At 46.0% G+C, this 15873-nt stretch overlaps 7 protein-coding genes across 7 annotated transcripts; 3 read left to right on the top strand and 4 right to left on the bottom strand.

Moving 5' to 3' along the window:
* Nucleotides 1-20: 20 nt before the first annotated feature.
* Nucleotides 21-1367, bottom strand: M431DRAFT_542600 (hypothetical protein; the record flags this gene model as incomplete). The annotated part of the gene is made up of 2 exons (XM_024921129.1): nucleotides 21-1023; nucleotides 1081-1367. The coding sequence occupies 2 exons, from the start codon at nucleotides 1365-1367 to the stop codon at nucleotides 21-23; spliced, it is 1290 nt and encodes a 429-aa protein (XP_024769662.1).
* A 289-nt stretch (nucleotides 1368-1656) lies between these two features.
* On the bottom strand, nucleotides 1657-4184 carry M431DRAFT_125807 (hypothetical protein; the record flags this gene model as incomplete). Its single annotated transcript, XM_024912257.1, has 3 exons — nucleotides 1657-3578; nucleotides 3636-3766; nucleotides 3845-4184. The coding sequence occupies 3 exons, from the start codon at nucleotides 4182-4184 to the stop codon at nucleotides 1893-1895; spliced, it is 2157 nt and encodes a 718-aa protein (XP_024769661.1). The 3' UTR covers nucleotides 1657-1892.
* A 500-nt stretch (nucleotides 4185-4684) lies between these two features.
* On the top strand, nucleotides 4685-5842 carry M431DRAFT_125806 (hypothetical protein; the record flags this gene model as incomplete). Its single annotated transcript, XM_024912256.1, has 1 exon — nucleotides 4685-5842. One exon carries the CDS (start codon nucleotides 4685-4687, stop codon nucleotides 5840-5842), a length of 1158 nt encoding a protein of 385 aa, XP_024769660.1.
* Nucleotides 5843-6715: 873 nt separating this feature from the next.
* M431DRAFT_125801 (hypothetical protein) lies at nucleotides 6716-8125 on the bottom strand (the record flags this gene model as incomplete). The annotated part of the gene is made up of 1 exon (XM_024912255.1): nucleotides 6716-8125. The coding sequence occupies one exon, from the start codon at nucleotides 8123-8125 to the stop codon at nucleotides 6716-6718; it is 1410 nt and encodes a 469-aa protein (XP_024769659.1).
* A 594-nt stretch (nucleotides 8126-8719) lies between these two features.
* M431DRAFT_499995 (hypothetical protein) lies at nucleotides 8720-9780 on the bottom strand (the record flags this gene model as incomplete). Its single annotated transcript, XM_024917872.1, has 2 exons — nucleotides 8720-9446; nucleotides 9503-9780. The coding sequence occupies 2 exons, from the start codon at nucleotides 9778-9780 to the stop codon at nucleotides 8720-8722; spliced, it is 1005 nt and encodes a 334-aa protein (XP_024769658.1).
* A 1544-nt stretch (nucleotides 9781-11324) lies between these two features.
* Nucleotides 11325-12404, top strand: M431DRAFT_486507 (hypothetical protein; the record flags this gene model as incomplete). The annotated part of the gene is made up of 2 exons (XM_024916386.1): nucleotides 11325-11602; nucleotides 11657-12404. 2 exons carry the CDS (start codon nucleotides 11325-11327, stop codon nucleotides 12402-12404), a joined length of 1026 nt encoding a protein of 341 aa, XP_024769657.1.
* Nucleotides 12405-13623: 1219 nt separating this feature from the next.
* On the top strand, nucleotides 13624-15797 carry M431DRAFT_96757 (hypothetical protein; the record flags this gene model as incomplete). Its single annotated transcript, XM_024924859.1, has 6 exons — nucleotides 13624-13827; nucleotides 13889-13913; nucleotides 13969-14136; nucleotides 14193-14842; nucleotides 14901-15241; nucleotides 15302-15797. 6 exons carry the CDS (start codon nucleotides 13624-13626, stop codon nucleotides 15795-15797), a joined length of 1884 nt encoding a protein of 627 aa, XP_024769656.1.
* Nucleotides 15798-15873: the final 76 nt, after the last annotated feature.

The following is a 15873-nucleotide window of genomic DNA, read 5'->3' as shown; positions in this document are numbered from 1 at the left end:
ACGTTTACCATGATTGACAGTTAATTTATGAAAGCTTTCGTTCCGGAAGTCTCTTCATCACCGAACCAATCCCAGATATCTTGGAGTAAAAGATGAGGCACCTCGTAGGCGGCAAAGTGACCGCCATGGCTGTGCACATTCCGCCTAATAACGTTTCCTCCACGCTTAGCCCATTCCAATGGCATTCGATAAGTGATATCATAAGGAAATTGACTGATCGCCGCTGGCACCTCCACAAGCGGGAGAGTGCCAAAGTCAGCCGCTTCCAAGGCCCCGTCATTGGCAACCTCCTTGTAGAAACGCATACCACCATAAGGTCCTTGTATATAATACATCATTGACCAGGTGATGATCTCTTCGGGGGTCCAAGATTTGACTGTTGGGTCAATGACCTCATTCATCAAAGCAAAGATCCACATCGCATAGCCCAGTGGAGAGTCTGACATAGCAAAGGCTGCTGTAAGAGGCTGCGTTTCTTGCATGACGCGATATCCAGATGCCTGGTTGATATATGTTTCCAAAATGTTAATGTAGGCGACCTCATCCGGAGTTGATAACCCCTCGGCAAGCCTGCGGATGTCATTTTCTCCTGGCTGGATGATCCAAAAATTGCTAAGCACGGAGACGACATTCTTTGGGAAAAGATGGGCCTGGAAACGAAGAATAACACCCCCAAAATCGCCGCCCTGGATGACATATTTCTGGTAACCCAGTTGATTCATTAATGCGTTAAAAGCATGAGAGGTTTCGACCGGACCAAACCCCGGGCGCTGAGGTGCCGGAGAAAATCCAAATCCAGGTATTGACGGAGCGACTACATGAAACGCCGGCACAGATCTGTTAGGAGGGTTCGTTAAGTCATCGATGATATTGCTGACTTCCAGAAACGAGCCTGGCCACCCATGGATAAAGAGCAAAGGAATGGCGTCGTCGCGCGATGAACGGTGGTGAACGAAGTGTAATGGAACTGGATTCGAGCTGTTTCCGATAATTGGTGCAACAACGGTCGTGAATTGTTTTAACCTTTTCAATTTCTGTTAGTACAGTAATTAAGACAGTTCAACAGCTATTTTAACCCACTTTCTATTAATGGACGACTCGGTGGTATTCCAGTCGTATTCATTGACCCAGTAGTCTCGAACGTTGGTGTAATTTTCAGGGCTTGGGCCTTCGCCGATCGCTCCCATGAAGACCGGAGCCCTAGCATGTGCCACTCGAAGTCTTGTATCCTCAATGAAATTTCGATCAACACGAATCTCAAACGGCTTGGGCGACTTGCTGAACGTCGCGTTCACGTTTGGGACGGAAAACGCGTCCACTGCGGTGCAGAGGACACTGAGGAGGGTAATGGTGCTCAACGCAATCATTGTGACACTATTAAAGTATTGTTGTAGAGAAAACAACGGCTTTGTTACAGGCGAGTATTCATATTATATATGGAAGCTGAGATGGCTGGCCCAACCATTCAAATCCTGGCAATATCAGCCAAGCCCACATAAAGGCGGTCTTGGGATAATACCTACGTCTCTCAGTGTCCACCTCTTCCATTGACTTACTAATAGATAATTCAAATGGTCATACATAATTCCTAAAGATACAGGGTGTAGTAATACGGTTAATGCGAACTATATGTCTAAGTATTGCTTATTTTTCACCCGTGAGGCTAGGGGAAGGCGAAGGAGCCCGATTGACCTCAGGACTCGGGGAATCTAGTCCTCGTGCTATATCCGCCGCAGATCGGATATAAAAACACATCCTGTTTTAGCGCAGTTCCTACGATAAAATATCTGATTTGAAAACTGTTCTGTAATATTCTCCGCGTAATTTTACTCATCTGGAACAATCCCCCCTTTTGTTTATAGGTATTTATAATTACTAATGACCTCTTTCCGCTATAGTTCCAGCGATTCTTCGATATTTGCAAAATCGAAGTCCAAAAATTCGTTGTCACTGGCGAGTCCCTCATCCCATGGGTGCCATTCCATAGGATAAAATGCCATAGCAGATTCAAATTTATTCGATTCATCAATCTCTGACCTATTGTCGAATGCGGCCTGGCTGGACTCAGGGTAATCGAGCGGAATATGAGTATTGGCCGATTGAGTCACTAAGGTTTCGGAAGCACCACTGATGCTCTCCTCCGTATTGATGAGGCTGGCTGTATATGGCTTATTTTGGGAACGCACGCGTAATGTCCCCTCTGCTGGATTCCTCCCTCGATGGACTTCGGCGGCGATAATAAGCTTGTTTAACTTGTTCCAGGATGGACTAAGTTTTACTTTGTCTCTGGTTTCTTCAAAAATTAGGTGTGTTAGTGCCCATCCTTTCTCAGAAATCGCCGACCAGGGAGACTGGCAGAGCTGGATGAACACCACGCTCATTGAAGCCCATGGAAAGTCTCCTTGTAGTTGCCATCTCCATCTCTTCCAAGAAGGCTCTGTTCGTAGACAATGAGCTTGTTTGAGGATATCTATTGATAAGTCTAAATGATGTTGCATCATTTCCTGGGATGGCATTTGAGAGAGCTCTTTCAGATTGTGAAGATGCTGTAGATATATCGCATGCTCGACTTTAGAAAGCACAAGTGATGTCATAGTCTTGACTAGAGATGTTAGAGCATGGTTTGATGATACACTTGGCATGCATAAGGTCTCTAGCCTTGATCTTGTCCGATTGAAAGCATCGAGTTTCTGCTCCAAGGGATTTGGCCGATTTGCGTTCAAGAAACGAGACAATAGCCATACTTCACACCGTATGATGCAAACAATAGACTGGTTTTGTGCGTTAGAAGGATCCAAGAATGCTCCTTTACCATCTTCCAACATATGGCTTGGAGTTTTAGTGTCGAACATTGTATCTGATGCTGACAATCCTGCTGTACGTTTTGATCGAGATTTTGAGTCAAGGAAGATAATCTGCCACCACAGTCGGCGACGTATCTCAATCTCAACTTTGGTCAGAGTAGGCATTTTGAAGTTTTCAGCATCTCTGTGCAGCTGTAAAGATGTCGCAATCCTTAGTAAGAGGCCCATAAATGGCGATAACAGTTCCTGGCTTCCAATGTATGGTAGAAGCGAGAGATATATTACGAATGCTTGGATAGTTTCAATTTTTCTCGTCATCAACAGCTCGGCATTGGCGAGCGCCCGCTCTGTTCCAAGGCGAAATCGAGCAATTAGCCCAATTCTCGGTGTGTCGAAACAAGCCAGAGTTTCTTCTTCATCCAATGATGTGATTGCTGCCAAGGATACCGCAAATAATAAGGCCTGCAAGCTCGGCTCAAGGGAGTCAAAATTGCCCCTCAAATTATTTACCACCTCTTCCACAGCTGCAATATCAATGACGTTAATGAATGGAACAACGTTCTCTACATATGTCCTCCAGATGAAAAACATCTGTGATGGTAGGGGGTATAAAGCATCGAGGCTTTGAGGGACATCTCTTGTATACTGGTTTCCTAAATAAAAGTCCGAGTAGATGCTATGTGATTGTCTTTGGCTGTTCGATGAAGTGGCCTCAAGGTTTGAGCCTGATATATCGGAAGTCACATCTTGAATACCTTGAAATATGTGCTCAACCTAATCAATCACCATTAGCCTCTCATTTGTGGATAAGTGCTGGGAGTTCAGCCACACCTCATTGCAGAAAATGGACCAGAAACCCTTTCCGATTTGCAAACCGGCTTCTTTTCCAACAACCAATCTTCCAAAGTCTTCATTTGTCTCTCCTTGAAATGAAGATTTCATGGCAGATATCAATTCGCCAACTGCCATGGGTGACTCCGAATCTGGTGGTCCTTGCTTCCCAACAGCAGCGTTGACTGTTTCTCCAGAATGGATGACACCTGTGGCACTGGTCAATGGCCCCGTGAATAGGGATTGGATCTTGTCCGGGCCGTCTTCCACTTGTGCTGCAAGTTCTGTAACGAGTGATTCAAGGCGCCTCAATCGATCTAGTAGTTCGGCTTGCTTCTCAGTTGGGGACTTCCACGCCGCGGGATCTCGTCGGCGTGGAAGACGACCAGTGACGGGAAAGTGGCATTCGATTTGGTTCTTGACACAATTAGAGCAAGGGTCTTTTCTGTCGCATTTCACTTTGCGACGCCGACATGTAACGCAGCTCCATATTCTTAAACTATCTTCGGCGATGGCGATCTCGCCAGCTGTGGAATGATTGGTAGACATGACGGCGGCAGAAGAGGAATCTACCAATATGGCTTGGGCAGGCTCTGTCAGCACAACGGATAACCGCAGCGCATCGGCCGATAAAGGCTCCAGGAGAAGAACTCTCGGGAATGAATTGGGCGAGGCCGACTTCTTGGAGAGCAGAAGTGCGACTAGATCGAGCACAGTCGAAGAAATTGTGAGATGAGATGTTACAAGCCACCAGATCTCGGACACGGAGCTCGGTCCAAATCCTCTGTCGCCGCCCAGCCCCACTCCATCGACGTCTGAATCAATAACAAGTCCTCCGTCAACTAACTCCAGCGCCGCTAATAAAATGTTTAGGCTAGCCCCCATTATCGACTGTCGCTTTCGGATTGGCAACGATGCGAGGTCTTACGACCGATGGCCGATGCCGATGTGGCAACCAGCTGTATTAATAACTCCTTGTACGTTATCTTGGACGCCAATGATGACTTCCCTCTCCTAGGGACTTGTGCTCTCCTGACAGTATCGCGGCTATGACTGACCAAAAAACTGTTGTTATTCTTGGTGCGGGATGGGCCGGTTTGCCGCTCGCCCACAAGTTACTTAAATATACTTCTTCTAAGACGGCCATCGAAGTCATCTTGGTATCGCCAAACAGCCATTTCTTCTGGAACGTGGCGGCTACCAGAGGTCTTATTCCCGGAATGATTCCAGATGAATCGATGTTTATCCCCATTGCTACTGGATTTGACCATTACGCGGTCGACCTATTCGAATTTATACTTGGCAGAGCCACTGACATCCAATCATCATCGAATTCAGTTACTATCCTTACCAACACTGGTGGGAGTAGGACTTTGCAATACCATCAATTGGTGATAGCAACAGGCTCGAGATTGGCTGGCGGACTGCCACTAAAACCTATCGGTACGCATGAGGAGACCCTCGCCGCGTGGCATGAGCTGCAAGCAAACGTCAGTCGCGCCAGAGACATTGTCGTCGCTGGTGCAGGTCCAACTGGTGTCGAGATTGCGGGAGAGTTAGCCGCAAAGTTTGGAAAGCTTAAAAAAATTACGCTTATTATGCGTGGTGATGTCCCACTAGAGAGCTCCAGCGACGTACTCTCTTCTGTTCGAACAACTCTAGACAAAGACTTACAAAAGCTCGGTGTCGAACTCATCCGCAAAACTTGTGTGAAAGCCGTTGAGGCCGGTGATGATGGCAAGACACAAGTTTTGATTCTGGACAATGGGTCAAGGGTGATTACCGAGTTATATCTTCCATGTCATGGAATTCGACTAAACAACGGCTTCATTTCCACCGGTTTCCTTGATCCCCAGGGCAATGTGAATATTGATGACAATATGCGCGTGGTGGGCACAGAGAACATTTGGGCTATTGGCGATGTGAGCAACGCTGGTCCAAAGCAGCTCACTGTAACGGATAACCAGATTGTCTACTTGGCGGGCGCATTAGATACTGCTTTGACAGGGAAGGATTCTATTGCACCTTACCAGCCTGTAAAAAAAACGATGATCTTTCTATCGCTGGGAAGAAAGTACGCGACGGGGCAGATTGGTAGCTGGAAACTATGGGGCGCATTGGTGTCATACGTCAAAGGCAGGAACTTGTTTGTTGATACTGCAGACGGCTATGTTAGTGGGAAGCATCTTAGACATTCGTCCATGTAGCATATACTAGAAAAGGTCATGGTACCACTATCTACCGGAAATCGTTTCGGCGACTCTGACAACTATCCGAAGCAAGTAAAAGTAGCATTTATACCGCTTAATATCCAATTCTGATAATTGTATTTTGCAGTCATGGTCACAGGCCAAGCTCCCGCATTGAGAGCTTGATCAGGATGAACTGTGAACAGCTTTATCCACTGCTAAGAGTGGCGAATTTATATGCAATGCGTCTACTTCATCGGCAAAAATAGAAAGCGGAGGGAATAGTTGTGATCCTCGACCAGTTATAGGGTGATTCATTGTTTACTGACCCAGTCCGTCCTTCCAATTTACAGTCATTGGCGGGATATATAGTGCTATTGGAAATGGAGGTTCAGCAGTATAGATATAAATAACTTGTTGAATGATCATCAAGTCACGAGGCTATAAAATATGAACACACCCGAATACACCGCGGTGAATCTTTGGATGTACAAAGGAAAGATTCTTTTGTAAATACTCTCCTTTCGTTGAAGAATAATCCAACCCCATTCAAACAGCAAGCAAATCTCGATTGCTGATTCAACACTAAACGAGAAGGCCATCTCTATCAATACCTGCTAATAAGGACGACTGTGGGCAGTGACCTACATGCCACTAATTAAAATCTTGACGGTATCGTGACGAATATTGTATCAAATGCCATACCTAATAATAGGACAGACAATCAGGCAACAATTACTACGCCATTATGCTCTTATGCTTAGCCCTGTAATCTCGTTCAAGGCTCCAATAGACCTTCCGAAGAGAAGAGTTTCGTTATACTACAGGGCAAATAGCTCAAGAGGCCTCGTTTATGCTACAATATGATTTCCCTATACCTGCATGTAACACTCAACAATCTATTATTTCTGCAAACATTCTCATAGCCTTTGACCTCCTAAATCGATCCATGTGCAAACTTTCCAGTGAAACAACCAATTCAATGTCACCGTATTGACCGTCCTTTGATTCAACCCCCGTTCGTGGTGGCAGTATTACGCACATCGGGGCTAAAGCTATCTGGGCAACTCGAAGAGCTTCGCACTTCCCAATATGAGGGCCCCAATCGGCATCATAAATCCGCTGATTTGCCCAGCTAGAAATGTAGAACTCGTTCAGCTTCTTTGGTCGCCATTGTAACTTTGTCGGATCTTCTTGACTGTCGACATAGTTTAATATTTCCGTCATTTTCTCATTAGTTATTCCATCTACTCCGTGACGTATGGCAGCAGCTACGCGGGCTAGAGACTCAAATGATGCCACCTCTGCGGCAGCACATAGCGTTTTTCTTGCCATATCAATGTAGGCAACTCCAATTGCGCAGCCAATGAAGTTATCTGGAAGGCGTGGCTGAATTCTTGGCCGGATATTGACTGATACGCCGGTCGAGCAATAACTCATAAAATTCCAACGTTGGAATGAGGTGCTCATTGCCATTGTGGCACAGCTCCATATGAGAGCGCTCACTACATCGTTTGTGGATAGAAACCGCACACCAAGTCTGGGAGCAAACTGGTTCAGAGTTTGTTTGAGACCTTGTAGCTTATCATATGGTAAACGATATAAAGTTATGGGCCAGGTGGGCGACAGAGGTTTGGGTAGGATTGGGTTGAATGCTCGCTTGATGAGTGATATGATTTGAGATGAGAAAGACTGTTTGTTAACGATCTTGAGAATATCCGCCGGCGGAGAGCTCTCCTGTTTCAATTCTTCCCCTTGAAGTACCGTGCGGTTCAGACGAGCTTGATCGATTTCGGGTGGTTGTGCTGAAGCATTAAGGGAGCAACAAGTGGCCCACAGGTTGAGCAACTCAGATAAGGCGACTCCATCAAAAACGCAGTGGTGAACTAAAACTACAAGCACGAATCCTCCACGAACACGAGTGACTTCGGCTCGCATGACCGGCCATGGGGCCGTCCAGGGTACATTGGGGATATGAGGATAGAAGAGAGGCGACTGAGGGAAGACGGGGAATGAGGTCCTTTTCAGGCTTTCATAATCAGGCATCTCCTCTAATGGATCGTTAAAATATACCAAAATGTTGTCAATGCTATCGCGTCCGCGTTCTAGTCGAAGTTTCCCCGGTCGGGCATCATCGTGGACAACAAAGGACGTTAAATGCGGAACGCTGGCCGCAACTTTGCTTAACCCTTGCTGTAGAAGTGGGAACAAATTCGTGTCCGTAGAAGGAAAGCAGAGAATCTCGCCAAAGTACATACGAGGAAGAATCTGGTCGAGAGGGGACAAATACTCCCAATCCATGCTGAATAAGAACCTTTTTAGGGTAGTAAATGAAGATGAGTTCTTGGCGTAGAAATAAGTCTTTTTGAGACCTGCAGCTTGGATTGGGTTATATCTTTGTCGTCACAGTGCACAACATCTTACTCGACACAGGATTGCTCAGAGAAACTGTAGCAGATTTCACGTAGCAGCTAGCCCTGTTTTAAAAAATTTCGTGCTTCTATATTTGGACAGAACCATCAGCTTGCGCCACCTAGAAGAACCTCTGTAACCTGAATTGGCCGCTATTTTTTGGCCGCTGCTGCCCCACCAATCCAGCCATGAGCTGCGATAATATCATTGATCTCTAAGCCCAATCAGGCCATTACTCTCTGCTCGCCTTGTGAGACAAGTTACGCCGTACTGAAGGTTTCTAAAAAAAATGTTGAACCTAACAGGAAAGAATCTCTCCCTTACCATGGAAAACATCAGAATCAGACAGACAAGGAGGTATATTTACGCAGAATGTGCTCTATATTGCTGGTATCTTCCTCTATCCCAAAGCTTTTCCTACCCTAAACTTTATTATTCGTTGTATCGTCTCTAAGATGCCTTTCATACGTTTCTTATGAATACCTACCAGTTCGTAGTATTCTGAACCATTTCTTCCATTCGGGATGCAAATCGAATGGGCAAAAATGATTGGCGCAAGTACAACTCCTTCGCAAATTTAAAATACAGCCAAAGAAGCAGTACAACCCATTGCCAAACAAGAACTTGCAGCATAAATACAGTCCCTCGGGGAAATGCGGAGGGTATCTTGTACTCAATAACAGCTTCATCTGACGTAGATTCAGATTCATCTAAGAAATCTTTCGGTCTGCGGTCTCCTCGACACAGTTTAGCTTCAATGCTGTAGAATCGTAGAAGCCACCGCCACTGCAAATAACACTCAAAGGTCTCCCAGATGATGGGTAGCGGAGCAGCCAGGCCGAAGTAAACGTAGGCTGCGTCCCATGTATGCAGAAAGTAGAGAACGTTGAGGTAGCAGCTCAGTACCGTAGTAACCGTCAAACCCGCGACGCAAATCGCGAAATATTTGTATAGCGTGCCGCGTTCCAAGTATCTCTTCCCAACTCGTAGAAGGAAGACTCCAGCACTGGCGAACACACCTCCTGTGGCCGCACCGAAGAATATGAACATCATCAAGCTCCGAGATACCAATGCATCGGCCGGCGTGAACGAAGAGAAACACAGCCTTATCCAGACTAATAGTGCAGGACCCATGCAGTGATGGAGAATTCCGAAGAAGTCCTCTCTGTATATCATCAAGTCGAATAAATAGGCGCCGGTCATTAACGAGCTGGATTTTCATTGTTAGCAGGTATCAAGGCTTATAAAAAGACTTGTAATACAAACCAGGCAATCAGTGAGCGCTGTGTATCATCGGCCGTCCAGTTGGACGATGGCGTAAAGGCTAAGAGCACCGAGGGCAGAGAAAAGTAGATGAGGCCTATTCGGACAGGAATGCAGGCAATCTCGATGCACATCCGGTTACGTAGAGTTTGTGGGAAACAGTCCCATTTTGGGAGCTTTCGTTCCAAGTAACTGTGTGTATATTCATATAGGAGACCGGTAGCAATGAAGGACGACGATGCAATCTGAATGTCCATGTCAGTCAACCGTGTGCCTGCCATGGCTTCAGTTCGCCAAAAGGAATAAAAACGTTAATTGAACGCAGATGGAATACAAATGCAACGCGGATGGAGCAAGAGAAAAAAGCAAAACACGAAATCTATATGGCCAGACGAGAGCCTCGCCAGAGGTGAAGTTTACCCGTCTATCGAAGTATCGTGACTGTCGCTAATCCATCAATGAAAATCCCCGAAATATGGCTTATACCTATTGTGGCATGACTTCTCAAATTGAATACATCACAATAGGCAACTTTGACCACAGCTAGAGACGAGAACCTATGCACGAGAGCGCCCGTTGAGGGACCACAGTGGGACTGTGCTGCTGACGCCATCGTGGTTTGCTTCCTGCGAAAAACTTCACTTGCAAGATGGTGGTCCTGGATCCGCGGTAGGGGTATTCGTAAAATAGCACGCTATACTCAAGGTAGTAGGATGTTGATGGATCACTAGACAATTGAATCCCTACTTGTTTCAGACGCAAACTTCGTTGGTTGTTGGATAAGATTTTGGGGGAGATCAGTGGCGAAAGATCCACAAACTTGTAAATGAAAATGCAATTATGCAATATACCTAGGTATTCAAAGGCTGGGGCGGAGCGTTCCTCTAAACTAGCTATTGCAGCTTTACCGACCCTCTTGATTATAAACATAACCTCCATACTTGAAGTAGAGAGTGTCTCGCGTATAAGTAGTATATCACTTCATCAACTGGTGCTAAAGGGCAGAGGATCTGGTGGATTCAGTAAGCTGCAGCTTACGTCTTGGTGCGCTATACTAGAGCATTACCCAAAGCCTTCGACTGAACAAGCTTATTGGCCCCCTCTTACTGATTATATATACAGCTGCAATACTTGAGCGTTATACCTTATCATTTACATTAGGGCGCTCCTTAATTATATTCTGTGGCGTATATACTATATATAGGTCATCGAATGGAGAAAATATATTAACTTGTATTATTGCCAGCAATTAGCGCCATTGAGACCAACCAAAACTATCTTGGGACGTCTTCCAAGTAAACAGAGATCCAACTACAACACGTGAAAGAATGCATAAAAATAGACACAACGACGATTTTACTTACGTTAGAATGCTCCTATCCATTTTCCCTTACCGTGTTCTGCTAGGGTGGCTTGTGCTTTGCGTGAATTAATTGAGAGCACAGGTAGTCTGACGATATCAATAAGGGCGTGCAAGAACAATACCCGATAAACGCTCCACATTGGTGCAGAGCTAAGAGAAGGAATATCATATTTCTGTAGGTGTAAGACAGCGTGAACTATAATTACTAATCTAGCAAAAGTCGTCGTAGCATCAATGTTCCCCCCTTACCACATACGTAGAGTAATAACAAATGTGTTAAGGCATTTCTTATATCAGATACCCGTAAATGTAAAGGCCAGCTAGTCATGCCTTGTGATAAACCATCTACATAAAAAGCTATGAGTGATGGTTAAGTATACATGATTTAACTTCTGAATGAATACCTTGTTCCATTTATATTTTTCTTGCGTTACCTACCATTCATCCTCATAATTCTCAATCATGACCGCAACGACGACTTGGGTCTATGATCTTGGGGTCATCAGCGTGGTAGGCCTTATTACGTCTGTGGTGCGCACCAGTGCAAGGCAATATTTTGAGCGGTCGATATCAGAGTGGTCTAAGCTTGATGAAGCAGTCAAGAGCAGATTGGCCGTTGAAGTGGGCGTTATACCATCTCGAATCGTCTTGTTCTACCTCACTCTGCCACTTGTACTGAATGGATTCTCCCCTATGGAGACATGGACAGCGAGTGATACAACAAATTCTCTGCTATCGTGGTATGTAGGGTGCGAAAAGACTTTTTTGGACAACGACTGACGGTTGTTTCCCAGCGCTATTTTGACTGGAGCCTATATCATTGATCTTACCGTTACAAGGAATGACAAGGCCGCTACGTTGCATCATATCATGGGTCCAGCCTTACTACTATGGATTCGTCTCTGCTTCTCATCATTCACCTCTTCAGATGCACTATTATGTCGGTTGCTCATCCAATTTGTGTTTTTTGGAGCAACAATCTCAGGTGCTACAACAACCACACTGGTATTTCTGTACCAGTTCAGAAAGACATGGTTCAGATCCAGTACTAGTAACGCGTATCTCTATTTCACATTGCTTCTTCCGGTATTAGCTTTATCCACTATTGCCAGCACTTTTTATTGCACTACCTATCTATTAGTCTGGTTCGACGAAGTTTTCGCCTATTTTGGACATTGGGGCTATCTACCGCTTGGATGGGTTTTGGTCGAGTGTGGCATGCAGTGGAAATGGCTAATGTGGTTCTACAACTTTGACGAGTGGTACCGCAACACTACATATGAAGACCCAAAGGAGTCGAATGAAACCAAAGCGCACATGGCGAAGGTGGCCTCAACTGCATGGTGGCTCCCGAGGTGGCGCTTTGTAGCCATAAAGCTCCTGGCTGCGACGTGGTTTATTACTGTACTGGGAGTCATTTGGAAGTCAGGCGATGTTCAATTTTTGGGAAGAAAAGTCGCTGGAATTGCTGCAAATGCTTGGAAAGAGGGGCTAAAGATTCGTTACGATATATTAGATGTCCAGAAACACGTGGACTTGTGAATAGAATGGATTCGTCTTGTATCTTACATATACACTGAGCATGGGTCGTGATCCGTTTCCAACGTAGTGATCTATATAAACTCATCGTAAATATCCTACTAATTCCCATTTGTTCCTCGCAAATCCATCCTGTAAGTAATTTGTTGAGATGTAGAGATATATGATAAGCGTGACAATACGACCAAAGATCAACCAATCTCTCCCATACGTCTGGCGAGGTATGAGAGGCAATGAGGCGTGCAGATGTGAACCGTTGAGGTGTCGATAATCCAGTGATGCCCAGGTTGGGAACCGCTATGCATCAACTGGTAGGATGAGAGAAACCTTGAAACAAGGACTAGAAACACTCGTTTTCATCCCAAAAGAATCTCGTATTATTGCTGAGACTGGATATGATGTGACTAGTCATGGTACAGATTTCACTAGCTTTATCGTATCAACACACCAAGGGAGCACAGATCTACCATCGGCTTCACCTAGGTTTGTAGGATGTTTGGGCTGCGCACTAGTTTGAAGTAAAAGTTTCAGGGGTTAGTCCGAGCGTTGGGCTTGATTGGCTAGCCCTATACGAAGGCGAAAGTCTGGAACATGGTCCTGTGAGAAATTCGACGGTAGATCCCTGGAAAGCTGCTATTGAACCTCGTTTATTGCATACGTTCTAATGCCGTCAGCGCGCTGTGTTGCCAAGCTGAGAACCTCTTAAGGCTTACAGGAGAAGTAGCCCCACGGCAATGAACAACAAACGCATTGTGACCGTTGGACAGCGGCCGCGCTCGGTGGCGAGGCTCTTGTAGTCTAGTTGGGCAAACTTGCTCCTCCGGTTCGGGCAAAAGTAGACTGCTGAATTGGTAAATGTCGTTGCACTGGAGAATTGCTATTTCGAACGTGGCTGGGTTGGGATCTGACAGTACCAGTTGCCACGGCTGCACCGGGTAACTCGTGTACTCTTCCTGGCACGAGCGTTTGTGTATTATTTACAAATCTCCTGAAGCTCACTTGGTGGCCAGCAGCAGCATTGACGCCATTATTTCGGCGACGTATTATGGGCATTAGTCTCAATCTTGCGCTCTGCGTTCGACAGCGTACCAGACTGTTTCTCCCAAAAGGGGCTTCCTTTACCCCTCAAACCCCTTTCTCCCCCATCCCCTCGCTGTGATCTCTATCGTGGTCAAGACCCGTAGCCGAATTCAAGACACTGGGCTAGCTTCTCCTGATAGCAATGAATTCCGATGATGCCCCTGGACTAGGCCGACGATTGCTTGGTGGTGGGAAACACAGTGGGCAGAGGCCACTTACTATACGCAGGCTGTGGGCGCTTAAAGACCTTGTCAACAAAGGAGAGCCTACCGAAGACTTGGACATTCCACTGGCACCTTGGAGAAAGGGCACAATCACCTTCGCTCTTGCTCTTGCGGGGTTCATGGTTCGTCATTGCCCTGGTTTGTTTACTCGCTTGGGACACAGCTCATTGATTGCCTCGATAGGTCGGCATAGATCAATCCATCATTGGTAAGTAAAGGATCTTGTCTTATATCTAAACTTTACACTGATATCTAGTTTGTAGAGCCAGCATTACCCACAATCATTGCTCAATTCTCCTCTCTGCACGATATCGGTGCCTACACTTCCGCATACCTTATTCCGCAGTGTGTTCTGCAACCGGTTTGCAATAGGCTGTATTCAATATGTTCATTCAGCTCGGTGTACCTTAGCTCGGTACTACTCTTTATCCGTAACGCTCCTTAAACTCACAATGGTCCATCATGCACGCTGACATTCATGATCTAGTTGGCTCTATCGTTTGTGCTGTATCTGAGAGTTCGCCATCTTTCATCTGCGGTCGAGCTCTCTCGGGGCTGGGGGCTGTAGGGTTGAGCGTAGGGGGGTTTCGTATGCTGGCTTTGATGCCAGCAGAAAAAGAGCAAAACGTATCAATGGGCGCCTTCTCTCTCATCCTAGGATCAAGCGTTGTGATAGGGCCTATTATCGGTGGCGCTATCACACAATCTCATCTTGGATGGCACTGGCTATTCTGGATCAACCTCCCCATAATAGGTCTCGTCCTACTACTGGTTATCGGAGTAACTTACACGGGCGGCCCCGACCTCAGAGGAGAAAAGTATGGCTTGAAGTTTTGGGAGAAACTGAAGCTGCTTGACTGGCTTGGCACAAGTTTACTTGCTTTGGCCCTTGTACCTCTGATCTTGGCCCTCGACTTTGGGCAGACATACGGGTGGAAAAATCCTCGAAGTGTAGTCATGTTTGCTGTGTTCGGCGTGTCACTTGTATTGCTGTTGCTACACCAAAGGATAGCAAAGGAGGCAATATTCGAACGCGCCATTCTTTTCAACAGAAGCGTGTGGACTACTACAGGCATCTTTTTCTGCGCCTTGTCATCGGTATCCGTGATTATACTATTCCTTCCATTCCTTTTCCAGGTATGTGCATTTCTCTTTGCAATCTTGTACCGTAATATTGATGTATTTGCGTCCCCAGGTTATCAAAGATCTTGATCCACGTACCAGTGGATTTCTCTCGTTCCCTCTCGCAGGCACGCTCGCCATCAGCACTTTCGCCTTCTCCATTATATCTACCAAAATTCCCTATTTCAATCCTCTAGCAATTTGTGGAACCGTCATCTTCTTGGTCTCGAATGTCCTATTTATTGCTATGAAGTCCAACTTTTCAGTTGCAGAGGTGGTTGGCTATGAAATAGTGGCCGGCTTTGGAATGGGAATGGCCTGGCTGGCAGAAATTATTTATCCAAGAGCAGTTCTTGATAAACACCAGCTGGCAACCGCGCTAGGATATTCTCGCATGCTACAGCAGATTGGGGCGTGAGTATATAGCTCTTTGCTTGTGTACTGATTACGCATTGTGTCGCTGACCATCTACAGGGCCGTGGCTGTTCAAATATCTGCGGTTGCTTTCACCACTACCTTGACCCATAACCTCGTCGGCCTCTCGCTTACACCTGATGAGGTTTCATCCCTCAAGGAAGGCAGTGGAATAAATAGCCATTTATCCCCTGGAGCAAAAGTTGCAGTCGCTAAGGCCTACAGCAAGGCTATCAGAATAGGTCTGGCGCCTTCGTTAGCATGGGCAGGGTTGGCGCTGTTGTTTGCATTGGCTCTGCCCTGGCCAAGACTGAACAACAGTACGAACAACAGCGAACATAAAAATGGTCGTGGTAGTGATAATGATAATGGTAGTGGTGTTGGAGATGTTGCACTGTCAGTCATAGTGCCCTCTACCGAAACCAGCTCCGTGAAAAACGACTACTCAGCGGTCAGTGGACCTGAGAGAAATTTACTCGTCAGCCGCCTCAGTTTCGACTCTTTGCACATGGTGGACCTGTATGATGAGAACGGCCGTTGGACGGGTGTTGTTTGAGATTTGCGACCATAGGTAGCATCCATGAGTAGGAAATATATGTATTATCATTAATTAGTATAAATGTTTGAGCGTA

This window comes from Trichoderma harzianum, assembly GCF_003025095.1.
Source record: "Trichoderma harzianum CBS 226.95 unplaced genomic scaffold M431scaffold_16, whole genome shotgun sequence".
In the NCBI taxonomy this organism is placed as follows: domain Eukaryota; kingdom Fungi; phylum Ascomycota; class Sordariomycetes; order Hypocreales; family Hypocreaceae; genus Trichoderma; species Trichoderma harzianum.
The sequence above is the reverse complement of the archived record's forward strand: the minus strand, read 5'-3'. Positions and strand labels throughout refer to the sequence as shown.